This window comes from Podarcis tiliguerta (genome assembly GCF_965153285.1).
Source record: "Podarcis tiliguerta genome assembly, chromosome: 4".
Taxonomy (NCBI): domain Eukaryota; kingdom Metazoa; phylum Chordata; class Lepidosauria; order Squamata; family Lacertidae; genus Podarcis; species Podarcis tiliguerta.
In genome coordinates, this window is record NC_139537.1 from 11,798,089 (window position 1) to 11,818,442 (window position 20,354).

Sequence of the window (20,354 nt, forward strand, 5' to 3'; positions counted from 1 at the left end):
AAATCCAGGCATCTTGCACCATGGTGGAAAGTTTTTCATTTGGGGCAATCTTAAGAGTAATGATTTTCAAAATCCGAGGTGTTATCTTCTTAGGGACACAAATATTAGAGGAAGAGTGTGGCATAGTTCTTAGATTTTTGGACTAGCGGTAGAGCACATGCTTTGCAAACAGAAAGTCCAAGGTTCAAATCCCGGCATATGCAGGTATTCTTATTATTATTTAAATTTGTATACTGCCCTATACTCATAGGTCTCAGGGTGGTCCAAAGCACTTAACAGCCACTGCCAGCCAGTGTGTAGACAGTCGTTAAATTAGACAACAGGGGTGATTGGGATGTCTATATATTTGGACCCAAAATCAGACACTTTTCTGGAAATTGGTAACTTCTGGCACTCACAAGGCTGTCACCCCCCTATCCTCACAAATTCCTCCTAACCTTCGGGTCTCATTATTTCAATCTTTGTATGAGGACGCTGAACCTCTGTTATGGAATTATTTGGACCCTGAGCTTCTTGAAGAAGCCGGAGGTAAAAATCTGACAGGCTGTGTATCCCCCATGGATTTACTACTGGATCTTTCGGTTTGCATTATGTGGCCCAGTCTACACAGCCTTCAGAATATGATAGTAAAACAGATCATGCCACTCTAGACTGCAGGCGGGAGAAATCATATTTCTGAATGCAAGGGGTGGGGTTCACCTGACACCTTCATTGTACACCTTTAGGAGCCAGGTGAAAACGTTCCTCTTTGACCAGGCCTTGGGCTGATTAACATCCTACACCCTTTTAAATGTGTTTGTGCGGAATGGCAGATGAAGCTGATGGACTATATGCAAATGGCGGAAATGACTGGCAGAATCCGAGACCAGGGAGAAGAGTTGATGGAAGAAGACTGGAAAAAATTTAAAGTATATTTACAGAAATATTGTAAAATTAATGAATGTTAGAAGAATACTGGAATGAGGCTATATGGTTTTAGCAGAAAGGTGCTAAAGAATTATGTAAAAACTGATTGTTTGGGCTAAATTGGAAAATTTAAAAGCATGATTAGGTGAAGACGAATTAAAGAACAAAAAATTGTGAAAGAGGGAAGGAATTTGCTGAATTAGTTAACTTGAACTAGAATACAAAAAAGGGAGGTGTGAGGAAGTCGAGGAAATAAGTAAATGAAAGATTATGATACGGAATCTGGATGTGTTTTCTTTTTTTATTATTATTAGGCTATTTTGATGTACTGTTCTTTTTTCTTTTTCTTTTTTCCTTTTTTATTTTTGATGTATTGTTTGTAAAAAAATTTCATTGTGTCTGTTTTTCTTTACATTTTTCTTTTTCTGTAATCAAAAAACTTTTAATAAATATCTTTAAAAAAATAAATAAATGTGTTTGTGCGAGGGGTGTGTGGAGAGGGATTATTGGTTTGTTCTGTTCTTGTTTTTCTATTGTATTTTGTGTTCCAATCATGTATTTTTATGCTGTGAGCTGCCCTGAGATCTATGGATGAAGGGCATTATAGTGGTACCTCGGGTTACATACGCTTCAGGTTACAGACTGTGCTAACCCAGAAATAGTACCTCGGTTTAAGAACTTTGCTTCAGGATGAGAACAGAAATTGCACGCCCGTGGCACAGTGGCAGCAGGAGGCTCCATTAGCTAAAGTGGTGCTTCAGGTTAAGAACAGTTTCAGGTTAAGAACAGACCTCCAGAACGAATTAAGTTCATAACCTGAGGTACCACTATATATAGATTTAATAATAATAATAATAATTGCTAGTAGTAAGTAGTAGTAGTAGTAGTAGTAGTAGTAGTAGTAGTAGAAGGAAGAAAAACTAGCACAGCAAGAACCCATCTGGTGGCAAAACTTTCCACCCAATGCATTAGTTTTCTAATTGCAGGGAGTTATGGATATATGTTCAAAAATGGCATCCTTCACTTGCAGTAAGATTCGATACAGTCTACGCTATTGCCTTTAGGGAGCCACCTTGTAATGCAGTTTGTGCATGCAGGCCTCAGAAACAAGATCAGGAGGTACCCTGTGGAGGTATCAAGGTCAGATTGCATGGCACATTGATAATAGGAACGCTACCTAATCTTACAAGCAGTCTCTCCACTCCCATTATCCACAAGAGCTAGTCATCTGCTCTGATTCAAATGAAAGGCAAGGATCTCTAATTGCCACATTTAGCACCCTGTGTCAAATTTCAGTCCTTGCCTGAGAGGGAAGGAGAAAAAATGCTGTCAGTGGTGTCTGGTGCTCGTTGGGACCAGTAGGGTGGAAGGCAGGGAGCTCAACAATAACTGGAATCAGAATCAGTGACTACAGCCAATTTTGTCTCTTTCTTCCTCTCTGCTGAGCTCCAATCTGCTTTGCATCCAGTCTCTGGTACTTTCTCCAGAAGGAGCTGACCAGGGTTCTGATCACCTGCAACTTGCCTATTCTCTTTCTAAGTATCACCAGTACCCCTCTGCAGTCCTCACCTATTGGATCTCTCATGCGCACCTACAGTCTATACTGGAAACCACCAATCCAGTAAGGGGTTTGTGAGAAGTAATAAAACCACCCCCTTCCTCTATATCACACCGTGCAACAGATTATAATGGGAAGCCAATCCTAGCCGAAAAGCAGAGTTCAAAAGAGACACACGCAATAAATAAATAAAAATGTGCCACATAGATCCAGAGATCAGAAGCAGAGTTATCAGCACAAGCAGCATTGCAGGGACTCTGCAATGAGTCCCTCTCTTGTGAGAGCCAGTGTGGTGTAGTGGTTAAGAGCGGTAGACTCCTAATCTGGGGAACTGGGTTCGCGTCTCCGCTCCTCCACCTGCAGCTGCTGGGTGACCTTGGGCCAGTCACACTTCTTTGAAGTCTCTCAGCCCCACTCACCCCACAGAGTGTTTGTTGTGGGGGAGGAAGGGAAAGGAGAATGTTAGCCGCTTTGAGACTCCTTAAAGGGAGTGAAAGGCGGGATATCAAATCCAAACTCTTCTTCTTCTTCTTCTACTCTCTCCTGGACACTGCACATCTTATCTGTTCCTAGAGGCAATAATGCCCACCATCGCTGTACATCCCCCACAGCACTTTTGCCATGCCCCCTCCATACAGCATCACTCAGCTATCAGTGCACTGACTGCCCTGCAGATGTTTTGCAAGAACAGTTCCCCATTAGTTCTCCTGACCCTTCGCATCCAGAAGAAACCAAATTGAGATCATTAAGCCACACGCCGAGGTGCAGTTTTTCCTCCCAGCGGGGCATCCTCATTTCCCTCTCCCTGTCATGCCGACATATTCTTAAGAGCCCATGCTTAATTGGATCTTTGTAAGGTCATCATCTGAGTTAGTTCCACCATGAGCAATCACCACTACTAGGGGGTTGACAAATTGCCTTCCTCCAATTTGCAGTCTTCAAGATGGAGGTGGGGCGGAGAGCGGTGGAAAATGAGAAATGGACGTACTTAAGGAGGGGGTTGCTGTTAAGAAAGACTGGGGGCTGCCTCCCTCCCGCTCATCAAAACTGCCCAGAGTTTGTGCATAAAGTGAGAGAACCATAAAGCATGTCAAAGCTCTTAATTCCTTTCTCTCAAAAGAACCTCTTTACACATACATAATTTTTCGTTCTGTGGAACTACACCAGCCCCTCTTGTATATGGTTACCAGATTGTTTTCAATGAATCCGGGGACACTTTTTTTTTTTTTGAAGCTGAGTAGCAACAGGGAGTCAGTAGTGGGGATGGTGAGGCAAAAGACCCTGGGCCCAAGCACACATGCATATTGTATAAAGGTGCAAAGCTCTTCTTTCGCACCCTGTGAAACATAAATGCGCAGAGTTTTTTTAAAAACTGGGCAACGGCGTGCCGCGTGCCTGTGACTCCCGAGCCTTCCCCCTTTGTTTTGACAGATCAGGAGAGGATCGGGAGTCATGGGCAGGTGGCCGTTGCCCAGGAGGGGCCAGCCTGTTAGCGCCGTGGCACAGGAAAAATGGTGGGCACCACGGCAGCGAGCAGCTCCTGAAGCCAGCCAGACCCAACTGCGCTAACAGGCTGGCTCCGGGCTGCTGAGGCTGCTGCTGCCACATTTCCCGGGGACAGATTTCTGATTTGAGGGACATTCCAGGGACGGAATTTGTCCAGGACAGATTTGCAAATCTGGGGACTGTCCCCGGGAACTGGGGATGTCTGGTAATCCTACTCTTGTAGTGTGTGGCAAATGCTATTCAGAAGCCCCCAGCTGTGGTGGTAGAATACATCAAGCGGGATTAGTGGCCAATGCAGAGCCTCTATGAGAATCCCAGCTGCTGGTGAACAGAAGCTGCCTTTGGCTGTAGAGGAGAACATACCCATCGTGGCAAGAAGCTAATAGCATCCATGAGTTTGCTCAATCCTCTTTCAAAGCCAACCAAGTTGGCGTTCATCACTGCCTTCCTAGTTTAGCTCTGCACCCCACCCTGTGGCCTCTATTTACGATGGATCTGGTTGCTGTGGGCTGAGGAGGAATTCTACCCTGAATGGAACCTGGGATCTTGGCATTTTGCCTTATTCATAGCATTCTGTCCCCATCTTATGCACAGTGTTCCATCATATCATAACTGGTTCTGGTGGTGCATTAGCCAAGGGCTGTAACTAGCGGGTGAGCTCCCTGCATAGCCCCACAGGGCATCCTCTTAAGAGTCCTTGGGATTAAGGGCTGGTGGGTCGGCCAAACTCAGGACCAGCACGCAGCTATGTCCCCAGGTTGCAGGTGACAGGCAGATCACCACTGGTTGTCCTAAAGACAGAGGTCTGACTCCCTATAAGTCAGATCCCTGCATTCCTATGATCTTGGCACATGGGCAGACCTATAAGCAAAGAAGCACTCCTTCTTTGGGTTCCCAAGCCATTTAGAGAAAACGTAATCATGCTGTTTGCCACTGTCATATGAAGAGCACTGCAGGATCAGACCAAAGGCCCATGCTCTCTCCTACTATGACCAACCAGCTGCTTATTGAACGTTCACAAGCACTCTTGGAAGTGAAATAGCACTCTTCTGTTTAAACATACTGCCTCTGATACTGGAAGTAGTATATATTATAAGTCACTTTGGGATGCCTCATGGAAAGCTATGATGATGATGATGATGATGATGATGATGATCAGTACCCTTTGACAACCTCATTCTCCATCAGTTCAATTCTCTAGTTCCATTTTCTCTGCTGATTTTTTTTTTTTGGTCATTTTGTCATATTGCATCCCTACCTGACATAGAGGGAACGTTTCTGATTGGTTCGCAGGGAGCCCGACCCAGAACTCATGCTGTGATTCATCATCTGTTCACGCAGGTCATGGATTTTGGCCTCAAATCGAGCGTACTCTGAAAAATAATGCAAATAGATCAATCAATTAATGAACCCTTAGCAATCACCAGCTCATCATTACACCCCCCCTTTTCTTTTAGTGAGACTGATTAAACATGGAAGACTGTGATCATGATAAGGTCGGACCACATGCCAAGAATCTGGGCCAATTGATCAGTCTGCATATTTAAGGTCATTAAGAAGAATGTGAACAGTCCACCACGTTTAAAAACAAAATAGATATACAAAGCTTCTAAACAGCAATTGCCATGAAAGGAAAGGCTAACTAAAACCTCCAGCAAAATATCACACTGGAATTGGCTAGGCACATGATAAAAGCGGTGTAACGGCAAAGTTTAATGGACTAATCAATTAAGTGATGCAATGAATCAAGACCTAATCACATATTAAGCTGTAATCACTAATGAAGATCTGACATCAATTAAAAATAGGGACGGCAGCAAGCAACGATTCCAGCATTCAGTGTGGGGGAAATAACACAAGAACATAAGAAGCTCCCTGCTGAATGAGGCCAGTGGCCCCTCTAGTTCAACATCCATGAAAATCTGTTGTTTCTGCCCATTCACAGCCCCCATCTCCAGTCTATTGCTACCTTAATTGATTCAGTCTCTAGCTCCAAGGCTCAGGAAAGAGGCAGAAAGGCTGGGTGCTCTCTCTGTCCCCTCTCCTAAATATTTGCCTTGTACCCCCACGAAACACCCCCGTCTGGGGCTAAAGGGAGCCTAAAGGAGTGTGTGGTTGCACTCAGCTTGTGACCCTCTGGCAAGACTGGCCTACCTAGGCTGGCTGTTGGGGAAAGGTGGGAGAAATATATAGGCGTGTGCTGTCAGAGAAGCTTCTGGTGGTTATGAAGCCATCACTGATTCACACTTCACTTCTATGAAGCCCCACCTAGATGTGGGGCAGCCCCATGTAGTAAGGAACTGCAGCCTTCCTCAAAGTCTTTGCTATTCCCATTTCCGATGCCTGCTAGTGCAACCAGATTATGTGGTCTGTTGCAGGCAAAACAGTCCAAATGTGAGATTGATGGAGGACCATTGTTGCAACATCTACTTTGCATCTTCTTCAGGATCACTTCTGCAGTAAATGAAAGCCAAATGGGCAGCCACTACATCCAATCCAAATAACTTTTTTGTGCCAGCCATTGGCCGTGACAAATCTGAATAAAAAAGAAGACAAGCAAAAGGGGTGTCACGCTACATATAAAGGTCTTTATTTAGATCTCTGTGTCTCCCTTACAGTTCAATGCTATACTGTCCAGGGTCATCTTTCTGGTTTTTTTGGCCATCAAAGCAAAAAATGGTGACTTTATGAGCCACTGAAGTGTTTACATCACTAAGAAGTGTTTACATCACTAAGAAGCCAAAGGACCTTCTCTGCAGGGAAGAGGAGGCTAAGGGGTGATATGATAGCCATGTTCAAATATATAAAAGGATGTCACATAGAGGAGGGAGAAAGGTTGTTTTTCTGCTGCTCCAGGGAAGCGGACATGGAGCAATGGATCCAAACTACAAGAAAGAAGATTCCACCTAAACATTAGGAAGAACTTCCTGACAGTAAGAGCTGTTCGACAGTGGAATTTGCTGCCAAGGAGTGTGGTGGAGTCTCCTTCTTTGGAGGTCTTTAAGCAGAGGCTTGACAACCATATGTCAGGAGTGCTCTGGTGGTGTTTCCTGCTTGGCAAGGGGTTGGACTCAATGGCCCTTGTGGTCTCTTCCAACTCTATGATTCTATGATCTTTTCTGTACGGAGAATGGTAAGCCTCCTGGGTCCAATGTACAGTGGGCAATGTAGTAAACTGTGCAAGATGTCTTCCGCCTGTGGTTGCTCACATATACAGAGTGTGTCTTCGTACGGTACCCTGTTATATTGTCCATCTAGGATGCCAGAGAACATAGCTTGAAAATACAACTCAGTAAAATCTAAGTGAGGCTGGCTTGAGATTTGACAGCCACTACACAAAGTCTCTGTGTCTTCATATTTTCTTCCTTATCACATTAGGTAACATTCCCTGATATCACACTGACTAAATGACCGCAGGAAAGAACCAAAGTGGAGAGATTAAGTAACTTACACACTCTACCTAACTAAATGCATAAATCACGTTGTCATTACATTATTCCAACCCGTTCATTTCAATGAAAAGGCAATGCAATGCATACTGGGGTGGGTGGGTGGTGGAGATGGAAGCCGTGATCGACTACATATCATTTGCAGACCAAAAGCAACCGCGGGAAATACCGATCAAATTTGCTGCACTGATTTCCGTTCCGGACATAGGACATGGGAGGCATAAGCAAACACCAGCAATTTTTGTTTCTGCTTTCGTTGCAATCCTTTGACCTCTCCGTCAGCAGGTTCCCCATCACTTCCCTGCTACATGGAGTGGCGTGTCCACTGGCCCCACCCTGGTCCCACTAGCCTGGAGATGTACTAAATCAGTACAGTGGTACCTTGGTTCCTGAACAGCTTAGGTGTCAAAGAGGGACAGAGGCCAGTGCTGCCCACAGCACCCCTGACCATCATGCAAGACACCCCAAGGTACCATAGCACACTGGTTGAAAACCACTGCATTAGCCCATAACTGGCAAAATTTGACCACCACAATTACAACTGCGTCCCTGTGGCTTTGTTCTAAGCTACACTATTTCAATGATTTCAAATTCCTATTCTCCTCTGCCCCCTACTTTTTCACCATCTGCAGCATTTCCAGGTTCAGATGGCAGCTCCGGATCTCTGTCCACAAATCTCCTATGTAACGTATCACGCGAGAACATTTTTATTTGAAGGCTCATGAAGAGAGTACTCTTGAGCATGTACTGTTAGACTGCCCTCTTCCCATCACCACCAAGGCCACCACCTTCCTCACGCTAGCCTGTACGTGCAAAGAGAGAATAGTCCTTCACTCTTTCTCATTCTGAAAGTCTTAAGAGCCGAACTTCACTTCTACAGAAAGCTTGAAACTCTTTTCCAGAAGACTCTCTTTGTAACATCTGAAGTGGCTCATTGTCTGTACCTTGTCCCCTGACTGCAGATGTTCTAGCTAGCTAGCTTAGCTAGCTTTAGTTCTATATAAAGAACTTTCATTTTCAGCACAGCCTTTCTCTTTAATAAATAATGTAGAAATTCCATGCAAGTAGACGTGGGAGTTGACATCTATATTTAGACTCCGATGGGCAGAGTGAGGAGTAAGATCAAAAAGCTAAGTCTTGGATAATGCAGCATCAGATGATCGGCAGTTTCCATTCTGAGCAGAATTGAACTCCCACATGAACTTGAGCAATACAGTATTTCTTTGCTCTAGACCCACGCCCAGCCCAGTTCACGTGGATACACCCTGCGAGACTGCATTTCTGTTTGAGGATGTGCAAAACCTCTCACTCGAGCTTCAAGATTATTTCTTCCTTCTTATATCAGCATGACACCACACATTTGGAATACCTCTTTGCAACAGTGGATTTGAAATTTCCGCAACATGGATCCGCATCACTAATACACAGGGCATACAGTATGTCTTAAGAGCCACAATTGTGCAGCATATTGTATTCACTTTGTTTTTCAAGGCTATTTCTCCTATCTGGCATTGCGTGGTCAGAACATTTATCTGCAAAACCGGCTCTGAACAATTGCACAAATCACCGTTTCATATGGCATGTCCAGAACTGAGCATCAGGTTGATCCTTCAAAGGGACAGTTGTATATTTTGCAACTCTGAACCCACTGATAGGCATTTAGGTGCAGAATTCCTAAACCCAGAACTCGAGTACAGCTCAGTGTGAATTTCAAAAAGATGGCTGTGCTTTAGTGTACATATTGTTTTAGAACGTGAAAATTAGGCAAGTTCACCGTTAAATGCAAACTCTCTCGCCTCCAGCCCTGATCACAATTGCCTGAGCTGAGCAGGTGCTCAAAGGATTTTTATTCTTTCATTCTTAGCCTTGCAGAGCCACTCTTCTCCAGTTGGCGGACTTCAGGACTCTAATTAAAAAACCCCAAGATGATCTTGCAAGTCTGAAGTCTGCCCACTCCTGCTGCAAATAATGAAGCCGATTTCTTTTCAGCGTGGGAAGGGAGTTAGCCACTGAAGCAGCCGAAGGATCTTGTGACAGGATCACCCACTTAAAGCGATATTGCTTTCTGAATTTATCCCAAACCAAGATATTAAAAGCACAGGATATCTGATGGAGGTGCAGGGCGGGAAGTGAGATGCATAACCCTGTGATGACAAAGCGCATTTTAGTGATTGAATCAAATTGCTATTTCTCTTCCCCCTCTTTCCCACCTCCTCTTCCCTCTTCCTGGATCCGTGTAAGTCAGGGCTGGGAAACCTGTGTTGGAGTCCAATGACACCTGGAGGGTCACAGTCTCCCCATTTGTAATATAAATGGTTCGTGGAGAAGGGCTGGAGCTCAGTGGGACAGCATCTGCTTTGCACGTATAAGGTCCCAGGTTCAACCCCTGACAGCTCCAGGGAGGTCCTCAAAGAGGGCACAGATCTGAATATGTTAATTTAGATATATAGCTGCCAAATTAGAAAGGAGAAAAACCATAGGTCTGACCGTAGTGGGGACCAGCTGGCTCAATGAACTGTCTAAAGGTAAAGGTAAAGGTACCCCTGCCCATATGGGCCAGTCTTGCCAGACTCTAGGGTTGTGTGCTCATCTCACTCTAAAGGCCGGGAGCCAGCGCTGTCCGAAGACACTTCCAGGTCACGTGGCCAGTGTGACAAGCTGCATCTGGCGAGCCAGCACAGCACATGGAACACCGTTTACCTTCCCGCTAGTAAGCGGTCCCTATTTATTTACTTGCACCCGAGGGTGCTTTCGAACTGCTAGGTTGGCAGGCGCTGGGACCGAATGACGGGAGCGCACCCCGCCGCGGGGATTCGAACTGCCAACCTTTCGATCGGCAAGTCCTAGGTGCTGAGGCTTTAACCCACAGCGCCACCCGCGTCCCTAATGCACTGTCTAGGTGCTGCTAATTGTACAATGATTCTCCAACATCAACGTCGTTGGACTGGTCATGTTGTGCAGATGCCTGATGATCGTCTTCCAAAGCAACTACTCTATTCTGAACTTAAAAATGGAAAGCGTAATGCTGGTGGTCAACAAAAGAGGTTTAAAGACAGTCTCAAGGCAAATCTTAAAAAATGTAGTATAAACACTGACAACTGGGAAACACTGGCCTGCGAGCACTCCAATTGGAGAACAGCTTTTCTCAAAGGTGTCATGGGCTTTGAAGACACTCAAACTCAGGACGAAAGGGAGAAACGTGCTAAGAGGAAGGCACGCTTGGCAAACCCTCACCATGATCAACTCCTGCCCGGAAACCAACGTCTGCACTGTGGAAGGACGTGTGGATCCATAATTTGCCTCCACAGTCACTTACGGAATTATTGTTAAAACCATGTTTATGGAAGACAATCTTACTCGGATATGAGCGATTGCCAAAGAAGAAGAAGAATTGTACAACGTCAAGACCCTTCTTGCTCTCTCTTCAGATGGCCCTTTGCCTTTAAACCAAGCTTGGACCAGATGACCCTTCAAGCAGAGGATGCTTCCAAACAAAGGACTGCCCTCTGCGAAACAGGACACAACGCCACCCCAGCTGAATGTGCTACTTTGAAACCATCAAGTATGGAAGTTAGAGAACGTTTGCTGCAGCGCTGTTCTAAATGCAGCACATCTCCACTTAATTCGAGTGTCTCTTAAATCGGAGTAGATATAGATAACTGTTTACAAAGTGGGAAATTACACGGCATATGTAACTAGCTGGTGAGTCTGTGACATATGCTCTCCAAGTGGCAACAGGAGAATTGTATCTAGTGGTGTCGCTGAGCTCACCTCTAATATAAAAGTTCTTCTCCTGAACTCCATCCCCCAAAATTCTTCTTTGGCTCAGAAGGCAAGGTGAGTTCTTGCCTGGTATGGTGAAGAAGCTTCCGGAGCTAAGCCAGATAAATTATGGGGCTTCATAGCTTCTCATTAGGAGTGGCTGGTGTCCAGTTGGAAAGCCCCAAGGGCTGAAAGCAGGGAAACCAAGAGTAGGTGGAACCAGAGTCAACGACAGGTGGAGACAACAAGTTCCAGCTTTATCTGCATCCTCAGGTCCTCCTTACGGGCTTCCCAGGGGCATCTGGGTAGCCACTTTGAGGAAAGAATGCTGGATTAGATGGGCCTTTGGCCTGACCCAACAGAAATCCTCATGTTCTTGTGCTCAGGAGATGATGGTATTTCCTCCCTTAACAGAAGCAATGATGAGCCAGCTGATTCCAGGTAGGACCCAAAAAGCTAAGGCCCCACTATGTAAGCAGTGGCGGAGGAAGAAGAGTGTGGGGGGAGCACACCGCCCCCGGCAGCGAGATCCCAGTGGGGTGCCATTGTGGCTGCCCCACCCGCCCATGCTGGATACCACACTCCTGTGGGCAGCGCGCCATGCCCCCTGGACGTGTGCCAGCCCCACCCCCACCTGCTCTCCACTGCCCAGTGCCGGAGCATGAAGCTCCGCCACTGTATGTAAGGTCAACAAAATCTGGATGCATTGCACTCGCTTCCAGGTTGTGTCACCAGGCTACTTCACAGGGGAAGAAGAGTTTGAAGAAGAAGAGTTTGGATTTGATATCCTGCTTTATCACTACCCTAAGGAGTCTCAAAGCAGCTAACATTCTCCTTTCCCTTCCTAAATGCCTGCTTTTTGAATTACCTGGTCATTACAACCTTTTTTTTAAAACAGCCTGGTCATTACAAGAGCTTTGTGGCATTAATAATTATTTTTTTTTTGCCTAAGTCAGTTCTTTCCCCTTTCCTTCCTCCCCACTTTTTCTTTCTCACGCTGTGTCTTTTGTGATCCTGAGGGCAGAGACTGTGTTTTCCTTACAGATTTGTAAGTCTTTCTAGGAGCTTTTGAGGCGAAAGGGAAGAATATATATGCCTTGAATGGTGAATAAATTTAGAACTCTGGGAAACAATTCTTACGGTTCACTATAGCTCAGAGAACATAAGTGCTGCTTATTTTTAAAAAAATGAAAGTATGCTCTAGAAATATTTCAATAAACAAAAGAGGAGTGTCACACCCATGCTCTGCTAAAGCCATCGTTGATTACACTACTTCAGACTACAGATTTGGGTGTCTTGGTCATTTTTAAAAAATGTTATTTCTTGTAAAAAAACACACAACACTTTCCATTTAGTAAGCTAGGACATCCCAGAGAAAATTTTAATGATAAAAGCTTTTTAAAGAGGCACTGCTAACTAGACTCAGAGTTAGCATCAAATAAATCATTTCACTACTATTGTCACAGACACAAACTGTTTCCCCCCCTCAAACTAATCAACAAAGGTTTAAGGCATTTCCCCCACTTCTAAGATGGTTACTAGTTCAGGGAGGGTTCAGGTGTAATACCATGCTTCTATAAGAAAGAGGCCGAATTTGAAGGAATATAGATAGGAAATTACGGAATGAAAAATCCATATATAGTTTCTATGAAAGATGCACACCAAGAGGAGCCTAGTGTCTTCATTATGAATCTTTCCCATTAAAACTGTGCTATGAATCTTTCCAGTGGAAACGGCATTGATGTTCCATTCTGATGTAGGTTTTTTAAAAAATGTGTATCGCTCAACATTTGTCTTTCCGTCATTATTCTTGTAGAGGGAAATCTCTTTATTTTAGAAACTGTCTTTCAAATAGAACATGACCTTATTTGTTCAAGACTTGCAGGATGTGTGTTTACACAGAGGCCTGCACAAACAGAATCAGGTTACAGAGCACTCAACAAATTTGGACAAACTGAAGTTTCAGATCACCAAGGTCAAGGTCAAGGCTGATTCAGTGCTCTGGTCACCTATGAATTCACAATGATGTCAACAGATACTACAACAGGGATATTTAAAGTCATTGTGAACATTTGTTTTTTGTTTTTTTACTGCTCTCTTAAAATTTTGAAGTTTTGATTCTTTTCAAGGTGTTTGATTGGAATTCTTATTTTTGTGTGCACTTCTCTGGGCACACTCATCTAGTTTTACTCAGAGTAAACCCACTGAAAATAATTAACTGGACTGAGGGGATAGCAATCTTAGACGCAAGAAGCTGGCTTTAGTAAGCCCGTGTAGCTTAAGGAAGCATAATAATAATAATAATAATAATAATAATAATAATAATAATAATTTATTATTTATACCCCACCCATCTGGCCAATGAAGATCTTTCAGGACCAGTGTTATATGGTCTTGGTGGCCACTTCCAGTCACCAGTCTAGCTGCCGCATTCTGGATTAATTGCAGTTTCTGAGACACCTTCAAAGGTAGCCCCACGTAGAGCACATTGCAGTAGTCCAAGCGGGAGATAACTAGAGAATGCACCACTCTGGTGAGACAGTCTGCAGGCAGGTAGGGTATCAGCCCGCGTACCAGATGGAGCTGGTAAACAGCTGCCCTGGACACAGAATTGACCTGTGCCTCCATGGACAGCTGTGAGTCCAAAATGACTCCCAGGCTGTGCACCTGGTCCTTCAGGGGCACAGTTACCCCATTCAGGATCAGGGAGTCCTCCACACCTGCCCACCCCCTGTCCCCCAAGAACAGTACTTCTGTCTTGTCAGGATTCAACCTCAATCCATTAGCTGCCATCCATCCTCCAACTACCTCCAGACACTCACACAGGACCTTCACCTGTGTTGGAGAAGGAAGGTAGCTCAGTGGTAGAGCAGAAGGCGCCAGGTTCAATTCCCAGCAGCTCAAGGTAGGGCTTGGAAGAGTCTGGACTAGACCTTGTTGTTAACCTGTCTTCATCTGTCTTTATAACACTGTGTTTTGCATCTCCCCTCTCCCCTTGCGATGCTGCTTTCCTGTTTGCTTTCTGCATTTTTTTGCCTTCCGCTTTGAGATGCTAAGCTTTTCAGAAATGCTTTGAAATAGCATTAACGTGGAAAGGAATGTGTAAGAGAAACCAAGCGTCAGCTGTAACCAATTTTTGAGTGTGCTTCTTTCTCCTCCAGGGTACCATCGTGAATGGCTGAGGTAACAGCTGTGCCATACTTCTGAAGGGCAGTGGAGCCTGAGAGAGGCGGAGGCGGCCAAAGGATTCTCTGCCAGTGTCCAGTTGTGTTTGAAGGCCTGTCAGGGTTCTGCATATCTGCTGCCCCCTGTCAACGTGTCTTTGCACTAGAGGCTGACGCTGATCTTCTCTGTCACTGCGATTTCTGTGTGGTCTCAACTCCATGCAAGCTTCCCCTCCAGGGGAGCTTAGAATCTTAAGCCTTAGCTGGCCTCCAGCGCTGCCCTATGAACGATGCCAAGATCTTCTGTTTGCCAAGGCTCTGAGAAAGCTTGCCCAAGAGAGACCTGTTTTAATTAATATTTTAATTTCCTCGAGAAGATTGAGCAGGTTGAGGGTTGAGCAAACGTGCAGCGGCCTTCCATTTCTCCGTACTTCTAATATGCGGAGGTTATTTCTTCTCTTGCCTGTCCTGAATGGAAATCTGTTGGGTGGTAAGCACCAGCGGTCAGCTGATGGGGGAGGCCAGTCTGCTATCATGCTGATAACAGCAACCTGATTTGTAGAAATCAGCAGGCAACCCTTTTCACAGCATGGGGATAAATGATAACTAGCAATGTCTAAGCACTGATATATTGCGAACCCAGAGCATAGCTACAGTGGATGCCGGAAATGTTGACAACTCTATTTTGCCTTGTATCTACCTTAAAAATAAATAAATAAGTATAATTTCAGAGTTGCTGTTTTTCAAAATCCAGCCCCTTCCCTTTTGATCCTAATAATAATAATAAAAAATAAAATTAAATAAAAAAATTACAATTACCAGTGCTATTTTTTTAGAAATAGCCACCACAAACTTTTCCCTTGTTCTCTTAGAATGGAAATGGCGCCGACCTGAGAGGTGAGCTCTGGTTGGGGAAAAAAGCCCTGATTATTACTGTTATTATGCATGTGGGACAGCTCTTAGGAAGAAGAAGAAAAGAATAAATAAATCCTGTTTATTTAACTGGTGTGCAGTCCACAACACCAGCATGCTGAAGACTGGAGGAAGTTTAGGGTAGCACCTCATCCATATGCAAGATGAGAGGAGGACCATGGATGGGGTGGAAGCTCGCTGGTTGGAGCAGAGGTCAGGAGAATCACTGTTGCTTCCTGGGAGAGGGATGAGGTGGAGGGGAGGTCAGTGTGGTGCAAACATGCCAACAGAACCAATCCAGTGCTCCTGCCAATGCATTTGCATTGTACCGATCTCTCCGCCACCTTGCCCCTCCTGCTCTCCATTCCCAGCAAGGAACAGCGACCCATCTGCTGGGAAGCCAGCAAGATGTCTCCACCCCAACTGATAAGCTGCTTCTGACTCATTCACGTAGAACAGGGCTGAGGAACCTCTGGCCCATGGATCTAATTAGGCAATGGTCCGCATAGTTAAAGCCATGGTTTTCCCAGTAGTGATGTATGGAAGTGAGAGCTGGACCATAAAGAAGGCTGGTCGCCGAAGAATTGATGCTTTTGAATTATGGTGCTGGAGGAGACTCTTGAGAGTCCCATGGACTGCAAGGAGATCAAACCTCTCCATTCTGAAGGAAATCAGCCCTGAGTGCTCACTGGAAGGACAGATCCTGAAGCTGAGGCTCCAGTACTTTGGCCACCTCATGTGAAGAGAAGGCTCCCTGGAAAAGACCCTGATGTTAGGAAAGATGGAGGGCACAAGGAGAAGGGGACGACAGAGGATGAGATGGTTGGACAGTGTTCTTGAAGCTACTAAGATGAGTCTCACCAAACTGCGGGAGGCAGTGGAAGACAGGAGTGCCTGGCATGCTGTGGTCCATGGGGTCACGAAGAGTCGGACATGACTAAACAACAAAAGTCCCTCCAAATGGCAGAAGGGGCCATTTTTAGCAAACCGCCTCCCTGCCACACAGGTGCTGTCATCTGCTGTTACCTGTCAATCACCCTGGCTGATAGGATTGATTTCTGCCTCAATTTCTGCACTCATTTGCCACTTTGTGGCCATGGCATTTGCTTACTACAGCTTCATCAGAGAATAGAAGTGACCTCATTTTTACTTTAAGTAATGATGGTACTCACTGGTAGAAACACACACTTTTATTACTTATAAAGGGAATCCCCATATTAGCTGATAACATATTGTTTCTCTAGAGCTTTATGTTTTCCTAAGCTGTAATGTTTTACAGTTTACATTTTTTATTTCTTGGTTTCTTTCTTTCTTTGATTTTTGTTTTCTCTATACTTCCAGATGCTTAAAACTAAGAAAATATTTTGAAGGAAAGAAGAAGGGAACTGTGACATAATTATGTTGTGAACTGGTATACAAATAATAATAATAATAATAATAATAATAATAATAATAATTGTAGCAAGTGGCACGCAATAATTTAAGCAAACCAGCACAGTGGCCCACAATACAGTGAAGTTCAGTGAATAGCACAGAATCAGTGCTATAATTGTCAACAACTTTTAAAAAAGAAGATCCTAATCTGCAATACAAAGAATCTATTACTTTTCTTTTAGAAGCAGCTCAAGACAACTTGTTGCCCCAAACTGGAACTCTTTTGAACATTAGCAAAATGTCAGAATGGAAACAAAAAGTTTGGACCATAGAGGAAGAAGAGAAGAAGAGTTTGGATTTGATATCCCGCTTTATCACTACCCGAAGGAGTCTCAAAGCAGCTAACATTCTCCTTTCCCTTCCTCCCCCACAACAAACACTCTGTGAGGTGAGTGGGGCTGAGAGACTTCAGAGAAGTGTGACTGGCCCAAGGTCACCCAGCAGCTGCATGTGGAGGAGTGGAGACACGAACCCAGTTCCCCAGATTACAAGTCTACCGCTCTTAACCACTACACCACACTGGCTCACACTACACCATAGCACTTTCAGAAAAGCTGACCAAGGAAATTAAAGCTTTAGCTGGAAAGTGAGACAAGGGCATACTCAACAGAATATCACATGCAGTGTTTCCTCATAGGATCCTGTGCTTTGGGGAAGGTTTGTTATGCAGGGTTTTCTGTATGCAGAATCAGTGCTGTTCTGCATATAGTCTCACCTAGAATAGGCCAGCTCTGGACATGAAAATAAAGGTGAAAAGCGCCGAGCACACCCTTTAAAAATATGTCTGGAACTAACTTCCAGGGAGAGCTGCTTCCACAGCTCTGTAGTAGGATCAAGCGCTTAGTTGGTACAAATCTGCAGCGAGGAAAAGAGCCAAAGGAACAGATGGGAGGGGATGAAAAACCGGCGACTTGCTAATTATCCTTACACCTTAGTCATGCTGCTGAATCAACAGCCGAATCTGGAAAGACTTTACTACAGAGCTTGGGCAGGGCTGAAATCACCACACGGACTTTGAAGTAAGTACAACAAATTCAATAGCTGTCAGCAGTGTGTCAAGCCGCCATAAAATATGCAAATCCAAGCTCTTATACCTCCCAGTTCTCATTACACACTAAGTAATGAGAGCAGCAACCACTTAATTAAAAATAAATTTGTGGGGAAGCTTTGTGGAAATAAGCAGCAGTCCTCTTGGCTCTTCTATATGGAGTCTTGAGCAGCCGAGGATGTAGTCTGAAAGCGACTTGGGGGTGGTGTGGGGTGGCAAAGAGAGCGCAAATTGCAGGAGGGATCGTGGGATCTGAATTCCCATCATAGCACTGGGCTGGATTCTCTGCTCAGCCCAGCACCTCAGTGAGAATGGTCATCACCCTTTCTCTCATCTCGTTGACTGATCTGATGAAAAGGGGCGGAGGCTTGATTTGTGTGTCCCTGTGTCTGTCTGCATGTGTACGTGTCTACCTGCAGGCTCGTTTGCATGTTGCTCTGAACGCAGGTTCAAACCTCCTCTACGTTACGTACAAGTGTTTGTGTGACTGTGTAGCAAATATAGCACTTTCCATGTATGAAAGAGGGATGTGGGTTAAACCTAGAGCCTAGGACTTGCCGATCAGAAGGTCGGCAGTTCGAATCCCCGTGACGGGATGAGCTCCCGTTGCTCAGTCCCTGCTCCTGCCAACCTAGCACTTCAAAAGCACTTCAAAGTACAAGTAGATAAATAGGTACTGCTCCAGCGGGAAGGTAAACGGCATTTCTGTGTGCTGCTCTGGTTTGCCAGAAGCGGCTTAGTCATGCTGGCCACATGACCCGGAAGCTGTATGCCGGCTCCCTCAGCCAATAAAGCGAGATGAGCACCGCAACCCCAGAGTCGACTGGACCTAATGGTCAGGGGTCCCTTTACCTTTACGTACGAAAGAGAGGCACCAGCAAGCTTGGGGGGGGGGGGAGATTTTGATTTCCAGCAACTGGTATTCAGAGACAGACTCCCTCCAGCAGTGGTGGTAGAACGTAACCATTCTGGCCAGTAGTTACTGATAGCCCTGTCCTCTGTGAATTTGCCTAATCTTCTTTTAAATCCAGGTTGCTGCCTGTCTCACCATCTCCCGTAGGAGAGGACTCCATAATTCAACGACGCGCTGTGTGAAGGGTTCCTATCCTTCTTCCAGCCTTCCTATAGGCATATGGCTGCCACTTTGAAAAACAGGATGCTTGACTAGATTGGTTTCTGGCCTCATCTAGCAGCAAGCCTCTTCGTATGCTTATGTTCTTAGGTAAGCCCTGCGTGAAGAACTGATGTCATAACCCCAAAAGGTTCAAACTCCAAGAGACAAAAGTCAATCAGTTGAGTCAATTCATTGTTTAATTAACTGGAGTGGCATAACATGCTATGTCAAATACTGGAGGTTAAAGGAACGGTGAGCTTGTATTTAAAATTTATAGGACGGATAGGCAAACTACGGCTAGGAATGTAGCAATGTGCTTCAAAATGTTCTGAATTCCACCTGCAATTTCATCTGGTGTTTTCCCACCATCTATTACACTACAATTTATTTATTTTGCTGTCTTTCTTCTGTTTTCCTGTCCGCTGATGCTGAAATATATGTGTATGTTTTTATGTATCTCACAGCATACAACAGACATCCGTAACTCATCTATCAAGAGATATGTACAAATAAGCTGTGTGTTCCTTTTCAAAGTTAATGAATTTCAGAGGGGTGGGGCCCTGCTTCTCTCGTTTGCAGCAAAAGCAACAGAGAGCCTTGCGGCAACTTAAAAATAAAGCTAATTCCTATTGCCAAACCATCTATGGGTGCGATCCTAACAATGTCTATTCAGAAGTCCCATTGAATTCAATGGGTCTTAGTCACAGGTAAGTGGGACTAGGATTATTGATGTTCTTGCAATCTTGATTTCACAGTTCAGCATAAACTTTTCATCCTATCTCACTTCCCTCACTCAGACATCAGGGTGGTACAATGTAGAACACCCTCTTGATATTATATCCTTGTGTCCTGGCCTTGTATAAATTACTTCTGCAACTAACTCAACTACATATAAATATCCTCCTCTTTTTTTAATCCTAACATTCTATTTTTTAATGCCTGTTTTATTCCGAATATAGCCATCTGTCTGTGTCTGTTGAAACATTACACTCAAACTAATCTGAATGTAAAAGGAACAATAATGAACAATGCATTCCACTGGTTTTAAAAATTCACAGTAGGAAGCAAATTAAGCCTGCAGTCCTAACCCCAATTACGTGGGGGGAAAGTTTTTTGTTATTGTTATTAATAAAAATTGGGAGTTTAAAAGCCTTGCCAGTCTCACAAAGATCAACCAGTAGACCCTGATCTATCTTCTGCCCTCTCCCGATCTATAGTATCCATAGTGAGAATATTGATATTTGCAGAATGAGAGACTTTCCTTTCAGTGTCTGAGGAGCTACAGCAAATGTTGCCTTTCAGTGTGTGACAAAAATCTCCCAGTTTGGGCAAAAAAGGAAAACAGTTCTTACCGAATCATCGGAACTGACTCGTCCACAATGAACACCTGTATTCATTTTCCTACATTCAGCATAAATAGTATAATCCATCAGAACAGGCTGCCTTGGTTCCTTGAGCTCCATGAGCATGCAGCCGTCCTCCAACTGGAGGGCGTAGGAGG

General features: G+C 44.6%; 1 protein-coding gene across 35 annotated transcripts in view; it reads right to left on the reverse strand.

The window, feature by feature from the left end:
• DLG2 (discs large MAGUK scaffold protein 2) overlaps positions 1–20,354 on the reverse strand; it is a 901,255-nt gene that overhangs the window by 87,063 nt on the left and 793,838 nt on the right. For all 35 annotated transcript variants that reach the window (XM_083436205.1, XM_083436206.1, XM_083436199.1 and 32 more), the window contains one exon: positions 5,229–5,343. In XM_083436205.1, coding sequence (XP_083292331.1) covers positions 5,229–5,343 — 115 coding nt within the window. The remainder of the gene's footprint in view (positions 1–5,228; positions 5,344–20,354) is intronic.